The 19383-nt window shown below is 51.9% G+C and overlaps 3 protein-coding genes and 1 non-coding gene across 8 annotated transcripts in view; 2 read left to right on the plus strand and 2 right to left on the minus strand.

The window, feature by feature from the left end:
* Nucleotides 1-208: 208 nt before the first annotated feature.
* Nucleotides 209-3868, minus strand: DNAJB1 (DnaJ heat shock protein family (Hsp40) member B1). Of its 3 annotated transcripts, none has more exons than XM_077977968.1 (3): nucleotides 3572-3868; nucleotides 2375-2482; nucleotides 209-1596 (listed from the first exon to the last, which is right to left on the minus strand). In XM_077977968.1, exons 1-3 carry the CDS (start codon nucleotides 3780-3782, stop codon nucleotides 1373-1375), a joined length of 543 nt encoding a protein of 180 aa, XP_077834094.1. In that variant the 5' UTR covers nucleotides 3783-3868; the 3' UTR covers nucleotides 209-1372. The 3 variants fall into 3 exon arrangements, with proteins under 3 accessions (XP_077834094.1, XP_014978629.1, XP_028695493.1); XM_015123143.3 differs by having other exon boundaries at nucleotides 209-1603; nucleotides 1902-2482; XM_028839660.2 differs by lacking the exon at nucleotides 3572-3868 and adding an exon at nucleotides 3055-3425 and having other exon boundaries at nucleotides 209-1603; nucleotides 1902-2482.
* Nucleotides 3869-12585: 8717 nt separating this feature from the next.
* The window catches only part of LOC114674117 (uncharacterized), a 35525-nt gene continuing 28727 nt past the window's right edge, over nucleotides 12586-19383 (minus strand). Inside the window, exons 4-5 of one of the 3 annotated variants that reach the window (XR_013409088.1) lie at nucleotides 14086-14209; nucleotides 12586-12872 (exon numbers count right to left, since the gene is read on the minus strand). Coding sequence is in view for 2 of the 3 variants with exons in the window: in XM_077977986.1 (XP_077834112.1) it covers nucleotides 17627-17652 (26 nt within the window). In the remaining variant the exon portion in view is untranslated. Of the gene's footprint in view, nucleotides 12873-13745; nucleotides 14210-17407; nucleotides 17653-19383 lie in introns of those variants that run through there. The other 2 variants (XM_077977985.1, XM_077977986.1) reach the window with 2 other exon arrangements.
* Nucleotides 16427-16524, plus strand: MIR639 (microRNA mir-639). The gene is given in 1 exon segment (NR_032661.1): nucleotides 16427-16524. It is a non-coding gene; the product is annotated as a microRNA mir-639 (primary transcript).
* TECR (trans-2,3-enoyl-CoA reductase) overlaps nucleotides 16427-19383 on the plus strand; it is a 37165-nt gene continuing 34208 nt past the window's right edge. The window contains 1 exon segment of the mRNA NM_001244590.2: nucleotides 16427-16595. Coding sequence (NP_001231519.1) covers nucleotides 16581-16595 — 15 coding nt within the window. The 5' untranslated portion in view covers nucleotides 16427-16580.

Raw genomic sequence — 19383 nt, forward strand, 5'->3', positions numbered from 1 at the left:
GGTCTCTGGTTTCTTGGACCCAGAGTCTCGGTGGAAGTTCTCCAACCCACTTATGGCCCAGGAAAGGAGACTTACCTTTCCCTTGCAGGGTACTTGCCTCCCGCCCATCCCACCCTCCCACCTTGACTGCATTTGGGGGGATGCCCAGGTCCCCAATCCACCCCCAAAACCAGCAGAACCCTCAAACAGAGTCGCAGGACCGCTCCCCTGAGGTTTAGCATCAGTCTTTAATGCTGTCGCGCTGCATTGACAAGTCACACACTTTGGTCTCATGTTGGCAGTGGCAACTTACAATGAGTCTAAAGGTCTGAGCACCAGACTGGCCTCCAGCGAACAGACATTTGTTCCAACTCCCCTTCCCTCCCCAAGATTTCTTCAGAATTTCATTATGGCCCTATACAGAGAGCAGTGGCTGCCGGGGACAGGTTTTATTTGAGTGTACACCAACTATACATGGAATTATAAAATAACATATTTACAGACGTTCCACAGTGCTCCTGTAATCAGAAGCAAAGACCCTTTTATCAAAAGGGATTATATCTAGGGCTGTGCAAAATTCAAAAGGATCAGATCCCTTTGAAAGAGTCCATAGTCCATGAAACAAAAAATTACCTGGGCCACTGGTAAGCCCCAGGTGTGCCAAGATTGCCTTACGGAAATGGAGAATGTGACCCACAAAGTGAGGACATTCAGCTTCACTAGAGCCAGAGGTCAGGAGGGCCCTTGCTGGGGCCAGGCTCCCGGACACTCAAGGCAGAGGTGGCTGCGCTTGCTGGAGTCACTCGCTGGAGGCTGGTTCCCTTGGTCCTGCTGGAACAAGAGGTATTGCTTGTGGGCGCCAGCCAGGCAGTTCTGCAGGAATACTTTAGGTTCTCAATTTGAGATGGCCAAAGAGAGGACAGAATTCTCCAGGAGAAGAGCAAGACATGGGAGACAAATACAGAATAAACCACGAACTGATCACACAACAGAAAACAGAGGAGTGTACAGGGTCTGGGAACCAAGACAGCAGGTCGACATTATCTACCAGTCAAAAGCAAAGGGACACAGAGGGATCAAGTCCAGCTGCTGGTCTGCCTCTACCCCTGGACAGGGACTGGAGGAGGAGGATGTGGGCCCATCCCGGGAGGGCTGCCGGACCCAGTGGGGCAGACTGGAATGCCTTTTCCTGCTGTTCCCACCACCTGATGCCCTATCGCTCGAAAAACCACTTTAGTCTAGTGTACGACTTTGAAAGATTGTAATATATGCTCTGGAAAACATTCAGCAGTATGAAAGTCCTCCCTGGGCCCTCCCATGGTCCACAATTGGTAGAAAGGTCCAGAAATCCTTGAGCTCTGGAAAGGTCCCTGGTCAGTCGGAGCTCTGGCAGCTATATTGGAAGGACCTGCTCAAGTACGGTTCTTGATGTCTGGGGAATCCTTTCGGGGAAGATCACTTCAAATTCAATAATGAGGTCCCCACGTTTCTCGGGCGTTTTGGGGAGGGGGAGGCCTTCTCCAGGAACTTTTCGGCGCATGCCAGGCCTGATGACATCTTTGAATACGACGGGTATGGTCCTGCCGTCCAGAGTGGGGACGTTCACTGTGCAGCCACACAGAGCCTTGAAAAGCAAAGGGATAAGCATTAGATGGAAGCTGGCTCAAGAGGCTCAGCTCTTGCCCGGAGACCATCTGGCATAGAGTAAGACTCATCAGGCCTCTGCAGCCAACACCTGGCCCCCAAATCGACATGTCTCCACCATGAAAGCTCCAGAACAGCACCCTGATCACTCCTGTTCACTGTGGTGCCCCAAGCCTGGCAAGCGCCACACACCCAATGCGTGTTCAGCAAAACCTAAATAAACTGCTTCAAAGAGCAGCCATCGCGCTCTGCAGACACCGCCCCACCTGGCACCTTACCTCCCGGAGGCTGATCCTGGCAGGATAAATCACATCAGAGCCATCTCTCTTAAAGATATTGTGTGGCTTGTCCTTTAAAACAAAGACGATATCAGCTGGAATGTTGTTGGAGGTCTGGTCTCCTTCCTTGGGGAAGGTGATTTTGGTCCCTTCTTTCCACCCCTTCTTCACTTCGATGGTCAAGATTTTGTCTTCGTTTCGAATGCTCTTTCCGTCGGGGTTTAGCCGCTTGTGGGAGATTTTCATCTTCTTGGTACAACCGCTGTAGATCTCTTCAAGGGAGACTCGAAGGTCGTGGGTGACTGGGGGATCTTGCTTCTTTCGGGTGGGCTCTTGGGAAGGGCGGGAGCGGCCAAAGTTCACGTTGGTGAAGCCACCCATGCCCATAGGGAAGCCAGAGAACGGGTCATCAATGTCCATGCCTTCCTCCCCGTTCCGCTGCCCAAAAAAGGTGTCAAAGGGATTTCTGCCACCGAAGAACTCAGCAAACATGGCATGAGGGTCTCCATGGAACGTGTAGCTGAAAGAGGTACCATTGGCACCACTGCCGCTACCGCCACTGGGGCCACTGCCCTTTAGGCCTGAAAAGCAGAATTAGAAGCAGTCAGATGGCTGAACAGCAGACTCCCTCTCGAGCTTCCCTTACGGGGGAAAAAAGCTTGGAAGCCATGGGGGAGGAACTTTTTTTAGCCTGCCAGGGGAGAGCAAGGAAGAACCCCAAGCTTCTACCCCTCACTGCAGCAGCAGAGCTGCCCCCCCCCCCACCAAGTACTTCCGCATAGCCTGACAGTGGAAAAGGACTCATGCGGTTAGGTGTCCACCTACAGGTGCCACCTGGGCCCTGCCACTCCTGGACTGACCCATCCTCCTGGCAATGTCACCAAGGGATGGCTAAACACACACGGTCCAGGGTCGGCTTTCGGTATTTACTTTCAACATTTTAGGACTACTGATGTGTACGAAGAGTGAAAATAAGGAAAAAAAAAGATGTAGAGTTTTTAAACCCTCACACTAGCATTCACTGCTACCATCCTTGCATAATAAGTCAGTCCCAGATCAAGCCCAGAAGCCAGCCTGAGTCATCAAGGGGCACAGGGACAAAAAGCCCCACTCTCCGTCCCCCCAAACCCCCAGGCGGCCCAGCTCTCCGCACCTAGGCGGCCGCTGCCTCCTGCGTGCCCGGCCGGGACCAGGTCATCACTTCCCGGAAATCATCCCAGCCCAGCCCCAAGGCCCGCGAGCGGGGTCGGCGCCTGCATTTACAGCCCCGCGCCCCGCAGCTGAGCCGCAGGCGCCGCCCTGCGGACCCCGGCGGCTAAGCCCAGGTGAGCTCGGGTCCGCAGCAGGCTCCGCCGTGCCGTCCCCGTCGTCACCCCCGGCTCCCCCACCCCCCTGCACCGCACCCCGGGGCTGCTCGGGGCCGCGGGAAGAGGCGCCCGGGGAGGGGCAGCCTTAGACATGCTAGAAGCTTCTGGGCGAGCGGCTGGGCCAAGGCTCCTCCCCCCACCGCACGGCCGCCAATCCAAGGGCGGAGGCCCGAGCGGCCGGAGGGCGGGGCAGCTCGGCCCCCGGGCCCGGGGCGTCCTTCCCGGGGGGCCGCCGAGAGGGGCCGGTATGCCTCGGTTTCCCTGTCAAACGGCGGGACCGCGCCCCTGGCCGCGCGCACACACCTTCCTCTCCGTAGCGGTCGAAGATCTCGCGCTTGCGCGGGTCGCTGAGCACGTCGTAGGCCTCGGCGATCTCCTTGAACTTCTCCTCGGCGCCGGGCTCCTTGTTCTTGTCCGGGTGGTAGCGCAGCGCCTGGCGGCGGTAGGCCCGCTTGATCTCCTCATCCGACGCGCCGCGGGCCAGGCCCAGCGTCTGGTAGTAGTCTTTGCCCATGGCCCCCCGCTGCGGCCCGCCGACCCGCTGTCGCCGTCCCCCGGCTCCGCCGCCGCCCGGTCCCGGACTCTATATACCCGTCCGGCGGAAGCTTCCAGAGCCCGCCAGCCCCCTCCAGAACCTTCCGCCCCGCCCCCCCGCCCGCGGCGCCGGCCAATCGCCGCCACCCTTTCCGTGACACGCGACATCCGGGGCGGGGCTTTGCCGTCAACGGCCGCCGGCGCGGGGCCACGCCCCCTCCCGCTCCGCCCTCGACAACGCCTCCCGGCGGCGCGCGCACAGGTCGGAGGAGGCCCCGCCCACCTTCCGGGACGAGCCAATCGCGAGCTTCTTTCACACTCTGCACCGCCCCAGCGACCCTGCGTCCCGCCCTCCGCCTGGGTCAGTGGGTCAGGAGCCGTCGCGAAGGTGATGTTCCGGGAAGGGGTGGGGCCTGGGACTAGCCTGTCTTTTCCCCAGGAGGTGATAAACCTTCCAGCCCTTGTCTCGCGGGACCTGCGGTGGGCCTCCGCCGGGTGACGCCGGACGAACAACCTAACCCGCGTCTGCTTAACCCAGGGGTCTCTTTCTTTCTACAATATGGCAATAAGAGAACCTGACACGGAGCCTCACGACTGTAATTTCCATCACTTCCTGAGGCCAAGACAGGAGAATCTCTAGGGCCTAGGAGTTGGAGACCAGCCTAGGCAACATAAGCAGACTCCGTTTCTTTTTAAAATAAACAAACAGGCCGGGCGCGGTGGCTCACGCCTGTAATCCCAGCATTTTGGGAGGCCGAAGTGGGCGGATCACTTGAGGTCAGGAGTTCGAGACCAGCCTAGCCAACATGGTGAAATCCCGTCTCTGCTAAAAATACAAAAATTACCCGGGCGTGGTGGCACGCACCTGTAATCCCAGCTACTCAGGAGGCTGAGGCCTGAGAATAGCTTGAATCGGGGAGGCGGAGGTTGCAGTGGGCCGAGATCGGGGCACTGCACTCCAGCCTGGGCGACAGAGCGAGACTCCGTCTCAAAATAAAATACATAAATAAATAAATAAGTAAAATAAAACAAAATGAACAAACAAGGAATCCACCAGCGCTATTTTCCCAACTGTGGGGAGAAGGATGTTGGGACAGAAGACTGCCTCTGTTCTCCCTTCCTAAAGCGAGGTGAGGATCTGGGCGAAAGCTCACCTCCCGAGGTCCTCCCAGTCCCGCCTTCTTCACTTTACTGCCCTCTCAAGAGCACTTGCTGCTAAATTAGAAATTTATTTTGTGGCCGGGCGCGGTGGCTCAAGCCTGTAATCCTAGCACTTTGGGAGGCCGAGACGGGCGGATCACAAGGTCAGCAGATCGAGACCATCCTGGCTAACATGGTGAAACCCCGTCTCTACTAAAAATATAAAAAAACTAGCCGGGCGAGGTGGCGGGCGCCTGTAGTCCCAGCTACTCGGGAGGCTGAGGCAGGAGAATGGCGCAAACCCGGGAGGCGGAGCTTGCAGTGAGCTGAGATCCGGCCACTGCACTCCAGCCTGGGCGACACAGCGAGACTCCGTCTCAAAAAAAAAAAAAAAAAGAAATTTATTTTGTTTCTTGGCTTTCAATGTGTCCTCCCTCCCAGTCTGAGATCGCCACCTGAGCAGGGGCCAGGTCCTGTCTGCATTGGGTCTCCAGTGCCTGGAATGCAGTGAGAACCTCATAAATATTCCCCGTTCTTACACACGTGCTTCTTTTTCTCCCCCAACTACCTTTATGATTTGGGGGGGACATAGGTGTGTCACACACCTTTCAAGGCCTCTGTTTCCTCAATTGTAGGCAACATGATCGCGTTTGGCTCTGAAAGTCTGGCGTGCCTCGGTCAAGGACAGGGCTGATGGGAAAAGGAGGCTCAGAAAGGGGTTCCACCTAGGAAGGGCCCTGGGAAGTGAGGGAGGTTCCTGGAAGAACTGCCTGGGAGGTCAGAGCCATGTAACACTGACTCTGGAACCAGATAGCCGAGCTTATTCCCGGCTCCAGCACTTCCCGGCTGGGTAACCTTGGGTTAGTTACTTAGCCATTGCTGGCCTCAGCTTCCTCATCAGCACAATGAGGAACGAGGATAGCAGTTGTGCCCACATCATGAGGGCTTTGAAGTTTACATGAGTCAACATTTGCAAAGTGCTCAGAACAGGCATGGCACAAAGGAAGCATTGTCAAAGGGGTGACTAACCATTTTCTTAGTGGTGGGCCCTTCAGCCATCACCCCATTCCTGGCAGTATCACAGCTAGAAACTTCCAGTGACAGCTGCCCCTGGACAGACAGGGACTCCTGAGCAAGAAGACCATCCTCCTGCCTCCCGAGGCGGGAGGATCGCTCGAGCCCAGGAATTTGAGGCTGCAGTCAGCTATGATTGTGCCACTTGCACTCCAGCCTGGGTGACAGTGAGGCCCTGAGCCTCCCCATAAAAAACTTAAATAAATACCTATCAGGAGCATCATGGCTGAGAGTTACATAAATAACTATCAAGAGCATCCAGCAGGCGGATCTGGTTCTCTCTGCCCACTCACTGACCTCCGAGGTAACTGCATCAGCAAGAACTCTGGACTACAACTGGGCAACCTGGGAGGATGGGGCTGAAATTCCCTAGACATCCAGAACCATACTTGAGCAGGGGTCCTGGAGCAATTATGAGGAGAGAGAACTTGATATTTTGTAAAAAGTTACTAGGCTGGGCCCAGTGGCTCATGCCTGTCATCCCAGAATTCTGGAAGGCTGAGGCGGGAGGATCGCTTGAGGCCAGGAGTTCCAGCCTGGGCAACATAGTGAAACCCTATCTATACAAAAAAATTAAAAATAAAAAAAATTAGCTGGGTGCAATGATGTGAGCCTGTAGTCCCAGCTACTCAGTGGGCCAAGGCAGAAGGATCGCTTGAGCCCAGGAATTTGAGGCTGTAGTCAGCTATGATTGTGCCACTTGCACTCCAGCCTGGGTGACAGTGAGACCCTGAGCCTCCCCATAAAAAACTTAAATAACTGTCAGGAGCATTATGGGGAAAAACCCAGAGCTTGTGACTTTATACTGACAAGCTATTATTTTATAATGTAAATTTAATTTAGAATTACAAATGCAGCAGCCTCCAAAGGCCTTAACATGGCTCCGGGTGGACCTTTCTGGTTGTTCTAAAGTTTCTTACCATAGGCCAGGTGCGCTGGTTCATGCCTGTAATCCTAGCACGTTGGGAGGCCGAGGCGGGTGGATTACCTGAGGTCAGGAGTTCGAGACCAGCCTGTCCAACATGGTGAAACCCTGTCTCTACTAAAAATACAAAAATTAGCCAGGCGTGGTGGCAGACGCCTGTAATCCCAGCTACGCTGGAAGCTGAGGCAGGAGAATCGCTTCAACCCAGGAGGCAGAGGTTGCAGTGAGCCAAGATTGCGCCACTGCACTCCAGACTGGGTGACAAGTGAGAGTCTCAAAAAATAAAAATAAAAATAAAGTTTTTTGCCACACTGGAGGGCAACATTTTGCCAAAAACACTGCGCAAAGGATGTTTTTGTGCTTGGGGTCAATGTTAGGGCTGGGAACTCTCCCCTCCTTGACTAAGCCTGGGTCATGTTCAAGAAGTTTTGTTTGTTTGAGACGGAGTTTCACTCTTGTCGCCCAGGCTGGAGTGCAGTGGCACAAATTTGGCTCACTGCAACCTCCGCCTCCTGGTTCAAGTGATTCTCCTGCCTCCGCCTCCCAAGTAGCTGGGATTACAGGTGCTTGCGACCACGCCTGGGTAATTTTTGTATTTTTAGTAGAGATGGGGTTTCACCATGTTGGCCGGGCTAGTCTTGAACTCCTGACCTCAGGTGATCAACCCACCTTGATCTCCCAAGGTGCTGGGATTATAGGCGTGAGCCACCATGCCTGGCCAGTTTGGGAAGTTTTAATTTTTTTTTAAGTCAGTTCTAGGAGCCAGGAAATTAAACAACAAACAAACAAACCCAGTAACTCTCTCCTAATAGACATGGTACTGTGACCTGAACACTCACTGAGAACTTCAAATTACTGAAAAAATGGCTTCTGCGTAAACTTCAGCAGATATTGGGCTCTTGGAGAAGCTGTGATAGTTGTTTGTTGTGTCAGCGTGGCTAAGCTCTAGAACCTAGTTATTCAACTAAACACTAATCTAGGTGAACATGTCTACAGTTGCTTGCCTTTAAAAGCACGACATGACCCTCAAGGATGTAAGGATGTAAGTAGGCCTCATCCAATCAGTCTAGAGGCTTTAAAAGCCAACACTAAGGCCGGGTGTGGTGGCTCACGCCTGTAATCCTAGCACTTTGCAAGGCTGAGGCAGGCAGATCACGAGGTCTGGAGTTCGAGACCAGCCTGGCCAAGATGGTGAAACCCCGTCTCTACTAAAAATACAAAAATTAGCTGAGCGTGGTGGCAGGCGCCTGTAATCCCAGCTTCTCGGGAGGCCGAGGCAGGAGAATTACTTGAACCCAGGAGGCAGAGTTTGCGGTGAGCCGAGATCTGGCCACTGCACTCCAGCCTGGGTGACAGAGCAAGACTCCGTCTCGAAGAAGAAAAAAAAAAAGCCAACGCTGAAAGGCCTTCCAACACTGAAAGGCCTTAAAAGCAAACACTGAGGTTTCTCAGCAGAAAAAGCATCAGCTCCTGCCTAAGTTTACGGCCTGCTATCCCACCCAGCAGATTTTGGCGTTGTCTAGCCACCCCCACAAGCATGCAGGCCAATTCCTTGAAATAAATCTCTGCGCGCGCGCCCACACACACACACACACACACACACACTTTCTCTCTCTCTCTCTCTCTCTCTCTCTCTCTCTCTCTCTCTCTCTCTCTCTCTCTCTCCCCCCCTCTCCCTCTCCCTCTCCCTCTCCCTCCCTCCCCCCTACTGGCTCTGGCTCTGTTTCTTTGGTAAAATCCTGACTGATATAGGAACTACGCAAGTGAATCTGAGGACAGTTGCTTTAGTTCAAATCCTGGACCAACTGTTTACTTATTCCCTACCTGTGTGATCTTCTACAACCTGCTTGATCTTTGGGAGCATTAGGTCTGTCCTCCATAAATTGGAGATAAGAGTAGATTAGGCTGGGCACGGTGACTCACGCCTATAATCACAGCACTTTGGGAGGCTGAGGCAGGTGGATCACTTGAGGTCAGAAGTTTGAGACCAGCCTGTGCAACATGGTGAAACCCTGTCTCTACTAAAAACACAAAAATTAGCTGGTGGTGAAAGTGGTGGCATGTGCCCGTAGTCCCATCTACTCAGGAGACTGAGGCATGAGAATGGCTTGAACCTGGGAGGTGGAGGTTGTAGTGAGCCAAGATCGCACCACTGTACTCCAGCCTGGGCAACATAGTGAGACTCTGTCTCAAAAAAAAAAAAAAAAAAAAAGAGTAGATTTTACCCTGCTGATGTTGCTATGTGGATGAAACTGAGAGGAGCCAGGAAATGAACATGATAATAACATCTTTTTTATTTTTATTTTTGAGATGGAGTCTCACTCACTCTGTCACCCAGGCTGGAATGTAGTGGTGCGATCTCGGCTTACTGCAACTTACACCTCCCGTGTTCAAGCGATTCTCTGCCTCAGCCTCCCGAGTAGCTGGGATTATAGGCGGCCGCCACCACACCTGGCTAATTTTTGTATTTTTAGTAGAGATGGAGTTTCACCATGTTGGCCAGGCTGGTCTTGAACTCCTGACCTCATGATCTACCAGCCTTGGCCTCCCAAAGTGCTGGGATTACAGGCGTGAGCCACTGCACCCGGCCACTTCTTTTTTTTTTTTTTTTTTTTGAGATGGAGTCTCACTCTGTTGCCCAGGCTGGAGTGCACTGGTGTGATGTCAGTTCACTGCAACCTCCACCTTCCAGTTTCAAGCAATTCTCCTGCCTCAACCTCCCTGAGTAGCTGGGATTACATGCGTGCACCACCACTTTTTGTATTTTTAGTAGAGACAGGGGTTTCACCATGTTGGCCAGGCTGGTCTCAAACTCCTGATCTCATGGTCTACCCACCTTGGCCTCCCAAAGTACTGGGATTACAGGAGTGAGCCCTACACCCGGCCTTGCTTTTTTTTTTTTTTTTTTTAGATGGGGTCTCACACTGTCACCCATGCTGGAGCACAGTGGCACAATCTTGGATCACTGCAGCCTCCACCTCCCGGGTTCAAATGATCCTCCCTCCCCAGTCTCCCTGAGTAGCTGGGATCACAGGTGCCTGCCATCATGCCTGGCTAATTTTTTGTATTATAGTTTTGGTAGAGATGGGGTTTTGCCTTGTTGCTCAGGTTGGTCTCAAACACCTGAGTTCAAGTGATCTGGCCTTGGCCTCCCCAAGTGTTGGGATTACAGGCATAAGCCACAGTGCCTGGCCTGTGATAACATCTAATGCTGACATGGCCAAACCTGTTCCAAGGACTCAATGAATATTAACTCCTATAATTGTCACAACAGCCCTATGAGGTTGGGCTATCATTACACCCATTTGACAGGTGGGGAGATGGAGATTGTGAGAGGTCATGTGACTTCCCTAGGGTCACTCAGTGAGTAAAATGCTGAAGTGTTTAGCATACTGAGTGCTTACAGTAGACACTCAGCTTGTGTATAATGTGACTCAGATGATCGTAAAGCCTTATTTATTTATTTATTTATTTTGAGATGGAGTCTCGCTTTGTCACCCAGACTGGAGTGCAGTGGGGCAATCTCGGCTCACTGCAAGCTCCCCCTCCCAGGTTCACGCCATTCTCCCACCTCAGCCTCCCGAGTAGCTGGGACTACAGGCGCCCGCCACCATGCCAGTTTAATTTTTTTGTATTTTTAGTAGAGATGGGGTTTCACGGTGTTATCTAGGATGGTCTCAATCTCCTGACCTCATGATCCACCCGCCTCAGCCTCCCAAAGTGCTGGGATTACAGGTGTGAGCCACTGCTTGGGGCCCACAAAGCCTTAATTTTAAGAAAATTGCATTACTCCTGTCTTCAGCTCTTCACCTGTTGAAAAAAAGACCTTCAGGCCAGGTGCGGTGGCTCACACCTGTAATCCCAGCACTTTTGGAGGCCAAGGCAGGAGGATCACTTGAGCCCAGGAGTTCCAGATCAGCCTGGTCCACATAGCGAGATCCCATATCTAAAAAGAATAAAAAAGAAATCAGCTGGGCATGGTGGCACATGCCAGCTACTTGGGAGGCTGAGGTGGGAGGATCACTTGAGCTCAGGAATGCCAAGCTGCAGTGAGCTACGGGTGTGCCACTGCACACTAGCCTGAGAGACAGTGAGACCCTGTCTCAAAAATAAATAAAAATCCAGGCCGGGCGCGGTGGCTCATGCCTGTAATCTCGCACTTTGGGAGGCCGAGGCAGGTGAATCACTTGAAGTCAGGAGTTCGAGACCAGCCTGGCCAATAGGGTGAAACCCCATCTCTACTAAAAATGCATAAATTAGTCAGGCGTGATGGTGTGTGCCTGTAATCCCAGCTATTTGGGAGGCTGAGTCAGGAGAATCACTTGAACCTGGGAGGTGGAGTTTGCAGTGAGCTGAGATGGTGCCACTGCACTCTAGCCTGGGCGACAGAGTAAGACTCCTTCTCAAAAAAAAAAAAAAAAAAAAAAAAAAGGCCTTCAAAAGCACTATAGCCATATGAGCCAGCAATCCCACTCCTAGTGGGATACCCATGTGAAAGGAAAGCCTTTGTTCACATATAAAAATTCATGGCTGTGTGCAGTGGCTCATGCCTGTAATCCCAGCACTTTGGGAGGCTGAGGCGGGAGGATAACAAGGTCAAGAGATTGAGACCATCCTGACCAACATGGGGAAACCCAGTCTGTACTAAAAATACAAATATTAGCTGGGTGTAGGGGTGCGCACCTGTAATCCCAGCTACTCGGGAGGTTGAGGCAGGAGAATCACTTGAACCCAGGAGGCGGAGGTTGCAGTGAGCTGAGATTGTCCCACTACACTTTAGCCTGGGTGATACAGCAAGACTCTGTCTCAAAAAAAAAAAAAAAAAAATCATGAGCAAATGTTTGCTGAGCCTTTATTAGTTATTACTAACAGCAGTTAAACCCTAACTGTCCTTCAATGGATGAATGGATAATCAAACGTGATCCATCCACACAATGGAATACTATTCAGCCATAAAAAAGAATGAGCTACAGATACAAAAAAGCAACATTACAGATGAACCTCATATCCATTATGTGGGTGAAAGAAGCCAGGCTCAAAAGGGTGCATGATTCCATTTCACTCAACCTTCTGGAAAAGGCAAAAGTATCAGGACAAAAAGCAGATGAATGCTTGCCAGGGGCTGGGACCTGCAACAAATGGAGTAGTTTGGAGAATTTTTTGGGTTGATGTAAATGTTCTATATCTTGATTGTAGTGGTGGTTGCATGACTGTATGTGTTCAGAGCTGTACACTAAAACGGGTGAATTTTACTGCATGTCAATTACACTTCAGTGAAAAAAAAACGAAGAAGGAGAAAAACCAAACAACCCAGGCAAGACAAGAGAGGGCTTGGGAAACTTCTTTCTGGGATTCCTGACACAGCAGAAACTTGCTAACCAGCCCTGGCTTGTCTAGTCCCAGCTTCACATCCCCTCACACACTGGCGAGCCAGCTCATTCACACACACGCCAAACCAGCCAAGCCAGGTTCTGGAAAAAGTGAAGATCCGACCTGACTTGCCCATGGGAAATACAAAAGGAGCTTGTGAGACACGACATTACCAAACACATCACATCTCTGGCATTCAAATGATCTGGGGTTCCCCCAAACCTGAGGTCCAAAAAAGCTCTTCCTTGGAAGCTGCCACAGCTTTGGCCATCTCTTGCAGTTTCTCCCTTGGAAATTACTTTAATAAAGGAGCTAGTTACAATCAGCTCAGCAAGCACCCACGAGATCTACCGGTCACCTTTGTGAATCAGCCACTGCTGGGACTGTGAAGACACCAGCAGGATCTAGCTTTCCCTATAGACAGGCACCGTCAGTGGGTCACAGTACAGTGTCCTCAGTGGCTTGAACAAAGTGGCCAGTCTTCATTCCAAGGGTGGATTTCATTTCTGCTGACAGCCTGGTTACCGGAAGCCAGATGGGCAAACAAGGGGTTCCTCGAGCCTGCAATACCCCTCAAAAACAAAGAGGAATTCTACTTTGGAGGCTGGATCCTGCCTTTCTGCCAGCTTCTTATGGGTGAGGAGGGGGTGGAAATTCTTTGTATGTTCCGGTTGACACACAGCGTAGTAGGTGCACGAGGATGATTTGGCGCCTATTGAGTAAGTGTGGGGCTCAGAAAAGCAGTCTCAAAAGGGAATTTCCAAAATGTTCTCAGTTTATGGGAATATGTATAGAATCTCTTCAAAATGACACCTACTCGTACACTGTCATGCCCTATCTGGCTGCAACCCAGAGACAGACGAGTCACCTCTTCCGATCACATTAAATAAGTTGAAAATTTGTGTAACTGGTGAAGGAGCAACACGTGGCTGGGTCTTAGGGGTTCAACCCTATCCCCACGGCCCCTCATAATCAAGTACCTCAGGTAACTCAATCCGATAGGATTTTAACTTGTGGTCTCAGGCCAAGTGGGATGGCTCATGCCTGTAATCCCAGTGCTTTGGGAGGCTGAGTAGGGAGGGTCACTTGAGGCCAGGGCAGCCTGGGCAACATAATGAGATCCCATCTCTACCAAAAAATTAACTTGTGTCCTGAAAGCAAATACTCTCCCCCAGCACCCCAGAAGGGTAGGGAGTGGGGCCTGTCATGACACCGAGGGCCTCAAAACTCAAAACTGCCACCAGAAAAAGATCTTTGCTTTTTTTTTTTTTTTTTTTTTTTTTTGAGACAGAGTTTCACTCTTGTCACCCAGGCTGGAGTGCAGTGGCGTGATCTCTGCTCACTGCAACCTCCATCTCCTGGGTTCAAGCGATTCTCCTGCCTCAGCCTCTTGAGTAGCTGGAATTACAGGTGCCTGCCACTACACCCAGCTAATTTTTGTGTTTTTAGTAGAGACAGGGTTTCGCCACGTTGGCCAAACTGGTCTCAAACTCTTGACCTCAGATGATCTGCCTGCCTCGGCCTCCCAAAATGTTGGGATTACAGGCGTGAGCCACTGCGTCTGGCCAGATCCTTGCTTTTGAAAGCACACATACAAAACACCTTCATGTTTTCATCTGTTTTTCCCAAATAGTGCCAGTGAAAAAGATAATGAGTTTCCTAAAGACCACATAGCTTTGACTTCCTGTACTCGCAGTCAGGGATCCCCAAAGGCTACAGCTTCAGAAGTTTCCAGAGCCGAATCTGGATGACTGAGTTCCAAGCACTGACTCACCCTTGGCTCCGCCTGCTCCCCTGTGAATCAGCGATCTACCTTTAAGGACTTCTCATCGTGTCTCTCATGACAGGCCTGTGAATTCCAGATGGTTCAACAGCTCATGAAAGCTCAGGGGCAGGATCTGGAAACAACAGTAAGGAGAGGAGGTAAAGAAGTGTGCCAGGTACTGCTTGTTCCTTTGCCTGTCAGTCTTTTTTTTTTTTTTTTTTTTTTGAGATGGAGTCTCGCTCTGTTGCCCAGGCTGGAGTGCAATGATACGATCTTGGCTCACTGCAACATCCACCTCCCAGGTTCAAGCGATTCTCCTGCCTCAACCTCCCTAGTAGCTGGGATTTCAGGCGCCCGCCATTACGCCTGGCTAATTTTTGTATTTTTAGTAGAGAGGGGTTTCATCACGTTGTCCAGGCTGGTCTTGAACTCCTGACCTCAAGTGATCCGCCTGTCTCAGCCTCCCAAAGTGCTGGGATTACAGGCATGAGCCACCGTGCCTGGTCAGGAATTTATGTGTTTTTCATTTACAAGCACATCGCAATTTGGACCAGTCCCATTTCTCCTTCCTTCCTTCCTTCTTTCCTTCCTTCCTTCCTTCCTTCCTTCCTTCCTTCCTTCCTTCCTTCCTTCCTTCCTTCCTTCCTTCCTTCCTCCCTCCCTCCCTCCCTCCCTCCCTCCCTCCCTCACTTCCTTTTTCTCTCTTTCTTTTTGAGACAGAGTCTTGCTCTTTCACCCAGGCTGGAGTGTAGTGACGAGATCTTGGCCTACTGCAACCTCTGCCTCCCAAGTTCAAGAGATTCTTCTGCCTCAGGCTCCCGATCAGCTGAGACTACAGGTGTGCACCACCATGGCTAATGTTTTCTTTTTTTTTGAGACGGAGTCTCACTTTGTTGCCCAGGCTGGAGTGCAGTGGCCGGATCTCAGCTCACTGCAAACTCCGCCTCCTGGGTTCATGCCATTCTCCTTCCTCAGCCTCCCAAGTAGCTGGGACTACAGGCGCCCGCCACCACACCCGGCTAATTTTTTGTATTTATAGTAGAGACGGGGTTTCACCGTGTTAGCCAGGATGGTCTTGATCCCCTGACCTTGTGGTCCGCCCTCCTCGGCCTCCCAAAGTGCTGGGATTACAGGCTTGAGCCACCGCGCCCGGCCAATTTTTGTATTTTCAGTAGAGACGGGGTTTCACCATATTGGTCATGCTGGTCTCCAACTCCTCACCTGGTGATATGCCCCCCTTGTCCTCCCAAGGTGCTGGGATTACAGGCGTGAGCCACCGTGCCTGGCCTAGACCAGCCCCATTTCAAGGGCTCAGTGGCCCCATGGAGCCACTAGACAGCATTCTGGCCTAGACCAGCCCCATTTCAAGGGCTCAGTGGCCCCATGGAGCCACTAGACAGCATTCTGGACCAAGTCAAGCAGAGACAAATGTAGTTCCCCTGTCCATAGGACGGAGCAAAGTGAGGAGGGAGCCGGCCGCGGTGGCTCACCCCTGTAATCCCAGCACTTTGGGAGGCTGAGGCGGGAGGATCACCTGAGGTCAGGAGTTCAAGACCAGCATGGCCAACATGGTGAAACCCCTCTCTACTAAAAAAATACAAAAATTAGCCGGGCGTGGTGGCGGGCGCCTGTAATCTCAGCTACTCGGGAGGCTGAGGCATGACAATCGCTTGAACCTAGGAGGCAGAGGTTGCGGTCAGCCGTCATTGTGCCACTGCCCTCCAGCTTGGGGGACAGAATGAAAGTGTTTCAAAAACAAAACAAAACAAAAAAACAAAGTGGGGCGGGGGCTTTCATTAAAAACGGCAGTGAAGCCACCCCCAGAATGGGGCTGGGGCTCAAGGTTGCAGGTTGGGGGTTCCCAAATGGGGAGCTTTTCGCCACCCCATTTCCCCCTTCCTTCCCTTCCACTCAAGAGTCTCCTCCCGTAGTGGCATCGCCATCCAGACTCCGCAGCCCGCGACCCCAGTCCCTAGCCCTCTCCTGCTGTTCCCGCTGTACCCCGGGAGCCTCCCACCTCAGAATTTACCCCGTCGGCGCCGCCTGTCATGTGGATGCTGCCTTGCCTGTCACTCAACTTCTTGCCCCGCCCCCCCGTCTGGCCTAACGGTCGCTTACCTTGGTTTCCACAGCGACGCCATCAGGGGGCGTGGCAAAGGGACGCGCGGCGCAGAGGCCTCCTTTGGATTGGCGGATGGTCAAGCCCCTTCTCTTTAGCCCCTCCTACAGGCGCTACGCCCCCTTCGGTGGCTCTCGCAAGCTGATTGGTCAATCCCCTGGTGCTAGCCCTAGTCTTGGTTCGGACCGTCCCCAAGGAGAAGGGGCGAAGGTGGGCGCCTCGTGCCCTGATTGGCCGACGGGGCGCGCGCGGCCGGGAGGGGCGGGGCGGACGCACAGCCGCGTTTAGTCTAGCGCAGCGGTCGCGAGCCCTCTGGGTATCCTGTCCTGTGCCGCGCAGTTCGGCAGCAGCAGCCGCGGAGCAGTAGCCGCCGTGGGAGGGAGCCATGAAGCACTACGAGGTAAGAAGCGAGAAACAGGGACCGTGTGGCCACTGCTGACCCATTCTTTTTCCTTCTTTGCGGGACCACGGGACCCCACTTTCTGGTCCTGTGCCCCGAAAGAAGAGTCGGACGGCGCAGGCGCAGTGGGCAAGCGTTGCGCCCCGGGCCACTCGTAAATTCCAATGCGCATGTGCGGAGGAGGTATTTATAAATCTGCAACCCAGGCTGTTTTGGGGGTGCTTTTTTTGGGGGGTCTCTGCAGGGGCTGGGACGCTTGCAGGTTCCTTGTAGCTCCCCCGGCGGGCTGAGTTGCAGACTTTGTCATGGAAGCCACGAAGGTGCGGGACCCTTGCTCCCAATCCGAGGGAGTCTTGCACAAATCTTGCGCCACGCTGCCGCCACCAGCGTAGGAAGGGGCTTTGCAATCAGTCTTTATGTACGACCTTTGGACCCCTTCCCTCGCCCGGGACGTTCCCGGGAGACTTAGGCGGTGAGGGAGGTGCAGCTCCACTGCTGGCTTTCGCAGAGCAGCGAAGCCGATCTTGCTTTCTGGTTATCTAAGGTCATCTCCGTCAACCCTTGGGTGTCATCAAGGAGAAATCTACCACGCACAGCCACTCTTGAAGCCCAAGTCTTCTGACTCCTAACTTGGGTCACTTTTTCCCCTAAAACGAAGCCGTTTGATGTGCTTATCGCCCTAGATGATAATATGATATTAATAATTCAACCAATTGTCCCTGAATTATTGCTGACTTTTAAGTAACTATCATCAAATAATAAAATTTGTTACCAGAATTCAAAATAAGAACAATTTAGCAAGTGCTTACTGTTGTGCTGGTGAGATTCTGTTACCTTGTATAAGAACTATTATTACTCCTGTTTGTAAGGATGAATAAAGTCTCAGAGATATCAAGTGACTTGTTCAGAGGCCCCTTGCTAGTAAATGCAAAACAGATAGGAGAACTCAGGACGCCAAGGTCTTAGTTCCTAGCCACTATGCCATGCTGGTCCTCAAACGAAAAACAGCAGGTCGAGCGATTTCTTGTTTCTCACTTCCCCTCCACTTTAAAAAATTCTGGCAAAATACACATAAAAGTTACCATCTTAACTATGTTTAAGTGTACAGTTCAGTGGCATTAAGAACATTCACGTTGTTGTACAACCATCCCCACCACCCATCTCCAGAACTCTTTGCATCTTGCAAAACAGAAGGTGTAGCCATTAAATTCTAATTCCCCATTCCTCTTCACCTCCGCCTCTGGCAACCACCCTTCTGCTTTCCGTCTCAATGAATTGACTACTCTAGGTACCCTGGATACGTAGAAGGAATTTTTTTTTTTTTTTCTTTCTGGAGACAGAGTTTCGGTCTTATTGCCCGGGCTGGAGTGCAATGGCGCGATCTTGGCCCACTGCAACCTCCGCCTTCTGGTTTTAAGCGATTCTCCTGCCTCGGCCTCCCGAATAGCTAGGATTACAGGTGCCTGCCACCATGCCCGGCTAACTTTTTGTATTTTTAGTAGAGACGGGGGTTTCACCATGTTGGCCAGGCTGGCCTCAAACTCCTGACCTCAAGTGATTCGCCCGCCTCGGCCTCCCAAAGTAGTGGGATTACAGGTGTGAGCTAGCACGCTTGGCTGTTTTTATTCACAATTTGAATATTACTACCTCTACTCCCTGCCCTCTTTATTGTTGTTATTTCTGGAAATTTACCCACAATCCTTTGAAGCCTTTGTTTTTTGTTTTTTGTTTTTAGACAGAGTTTCACTCTTGTTGCGCAGGCTGGAGTGCAGTGGCGTGATCTCGGCTCACTGCAACCTCCACCTTCCAGGTTCAAGTAACCTTCACCTCCCAGGTTCAAGTGATTCTCCTGCCTCAGCCTCCTGAGTAGCCGGAATTACAAGCATGAGCCACCAAGCCCGGCTAATTTTGTATTTTTAGTAGAGACGGGGTTTCTCCATGTTGGTCAGGCTGGTCTTGAACCCCCGACCTCAGGTGATCCACCCACCTTGGCCTTTCAAAGTCCTGGGATTACAGGCGTGAGCCCCTGTGCCTGGCCCCTTAGAAGCCTTTAACTCAGAAATCCTGTAATTTTTGACATGGTATCAAGAATGAGGAGGTTTGTATTCAATAATCTCTAATATGTCATTTACGTTTTCATTCTAGAATAAAGTTCTGATATGGATTCCCCTCTCAAACTCTGTGTCTAAACCTGTAGTCCCACTACTGTAGTCTCAGCTACTCGGGAGGCTGAGGCAGGAGGATGGCTTGAGCCCAAGAGGTTGAGGCTGCAGTGAGCCCAGAAATCAGGCCACTGCACTCCAGCCTTGGCAACAGAGACCCTGTTTCAAGAAAAAAAAAAAAAAAAGCTACCACGTCCAGCTTGAAACATGCAGTTTGGAACATCCATATGGCATTTTGCAAAATGTAGCTGGTTTAGTTTTGCTAGTTAACAGTCAGATAAAGTAGGCCTCTGAGCACCCTGGGGGTGAGCGCTTTTGTTTCAGGAAGCTGGGCACAGCCTGAGGCCCAAGACTTGGACTGGAGAATATGCTCTACCATACTTAATCCTTTTCTCTCCCAGAAAGAAGGGGGAGCTTTGGCCGGGCATGGTGGCTCACGCCTGTAATTGAGCACTTTGGTAGGCTGAGGTGGCTGGATCACTTGAGGTCAGGAGTTCGAGACCAGCCTGGCCAACATGGAGAAACCTCGTCTCTACTAAAAATACAAAATTGAGCCGGGTGTTGTGGCACACGCCTGTAATCTCAGCTACTTGGAGGCAGAGGTTGCAGTGAGCTGAGATCATGCC

This window comes from Macaca mulatta, chromosome 19 (assembly GCF_049350105.2).
Source record: "Macaca mulatta isolate MMU2019108-1 chromosome 19, T2T-MMU8v2.0, whole genome shotgun sequence".
In the NCBI taxonomy this organism is placed as follows: Eukaryota; Metazoa; Chordata; class Mammalia; order Primates; family Cercopithecidae; genus Macaca; species Macaca mulatta.

Excerpts from the sequence above, each read along its gene's own strand:
- DNAJB1 (XM_015123143.3), bottom strand. The coding sequence starts at position 3,782 with ATGGGCAAAGACTACTACCAGACGCTGGGCCTGGCCCGCGGCGCGTCG. Across the intron at positions 2,483-3,571 it reads CGACCGCTACGGAGAGGAAG|GCCTAAAGGGCAGTGGCCCC; the intron begins GTGTGTGCGCGC and ends TCTGCTTTTCAG. Across the intron at positions 1,604-1,901 it reads CCAGGATCAGCCTCCGGGAG|GCTCTGTGTGGCTGCACAGT; the intron begins GTAAGGTGCCAG and ends TTGCTTTTCAAG.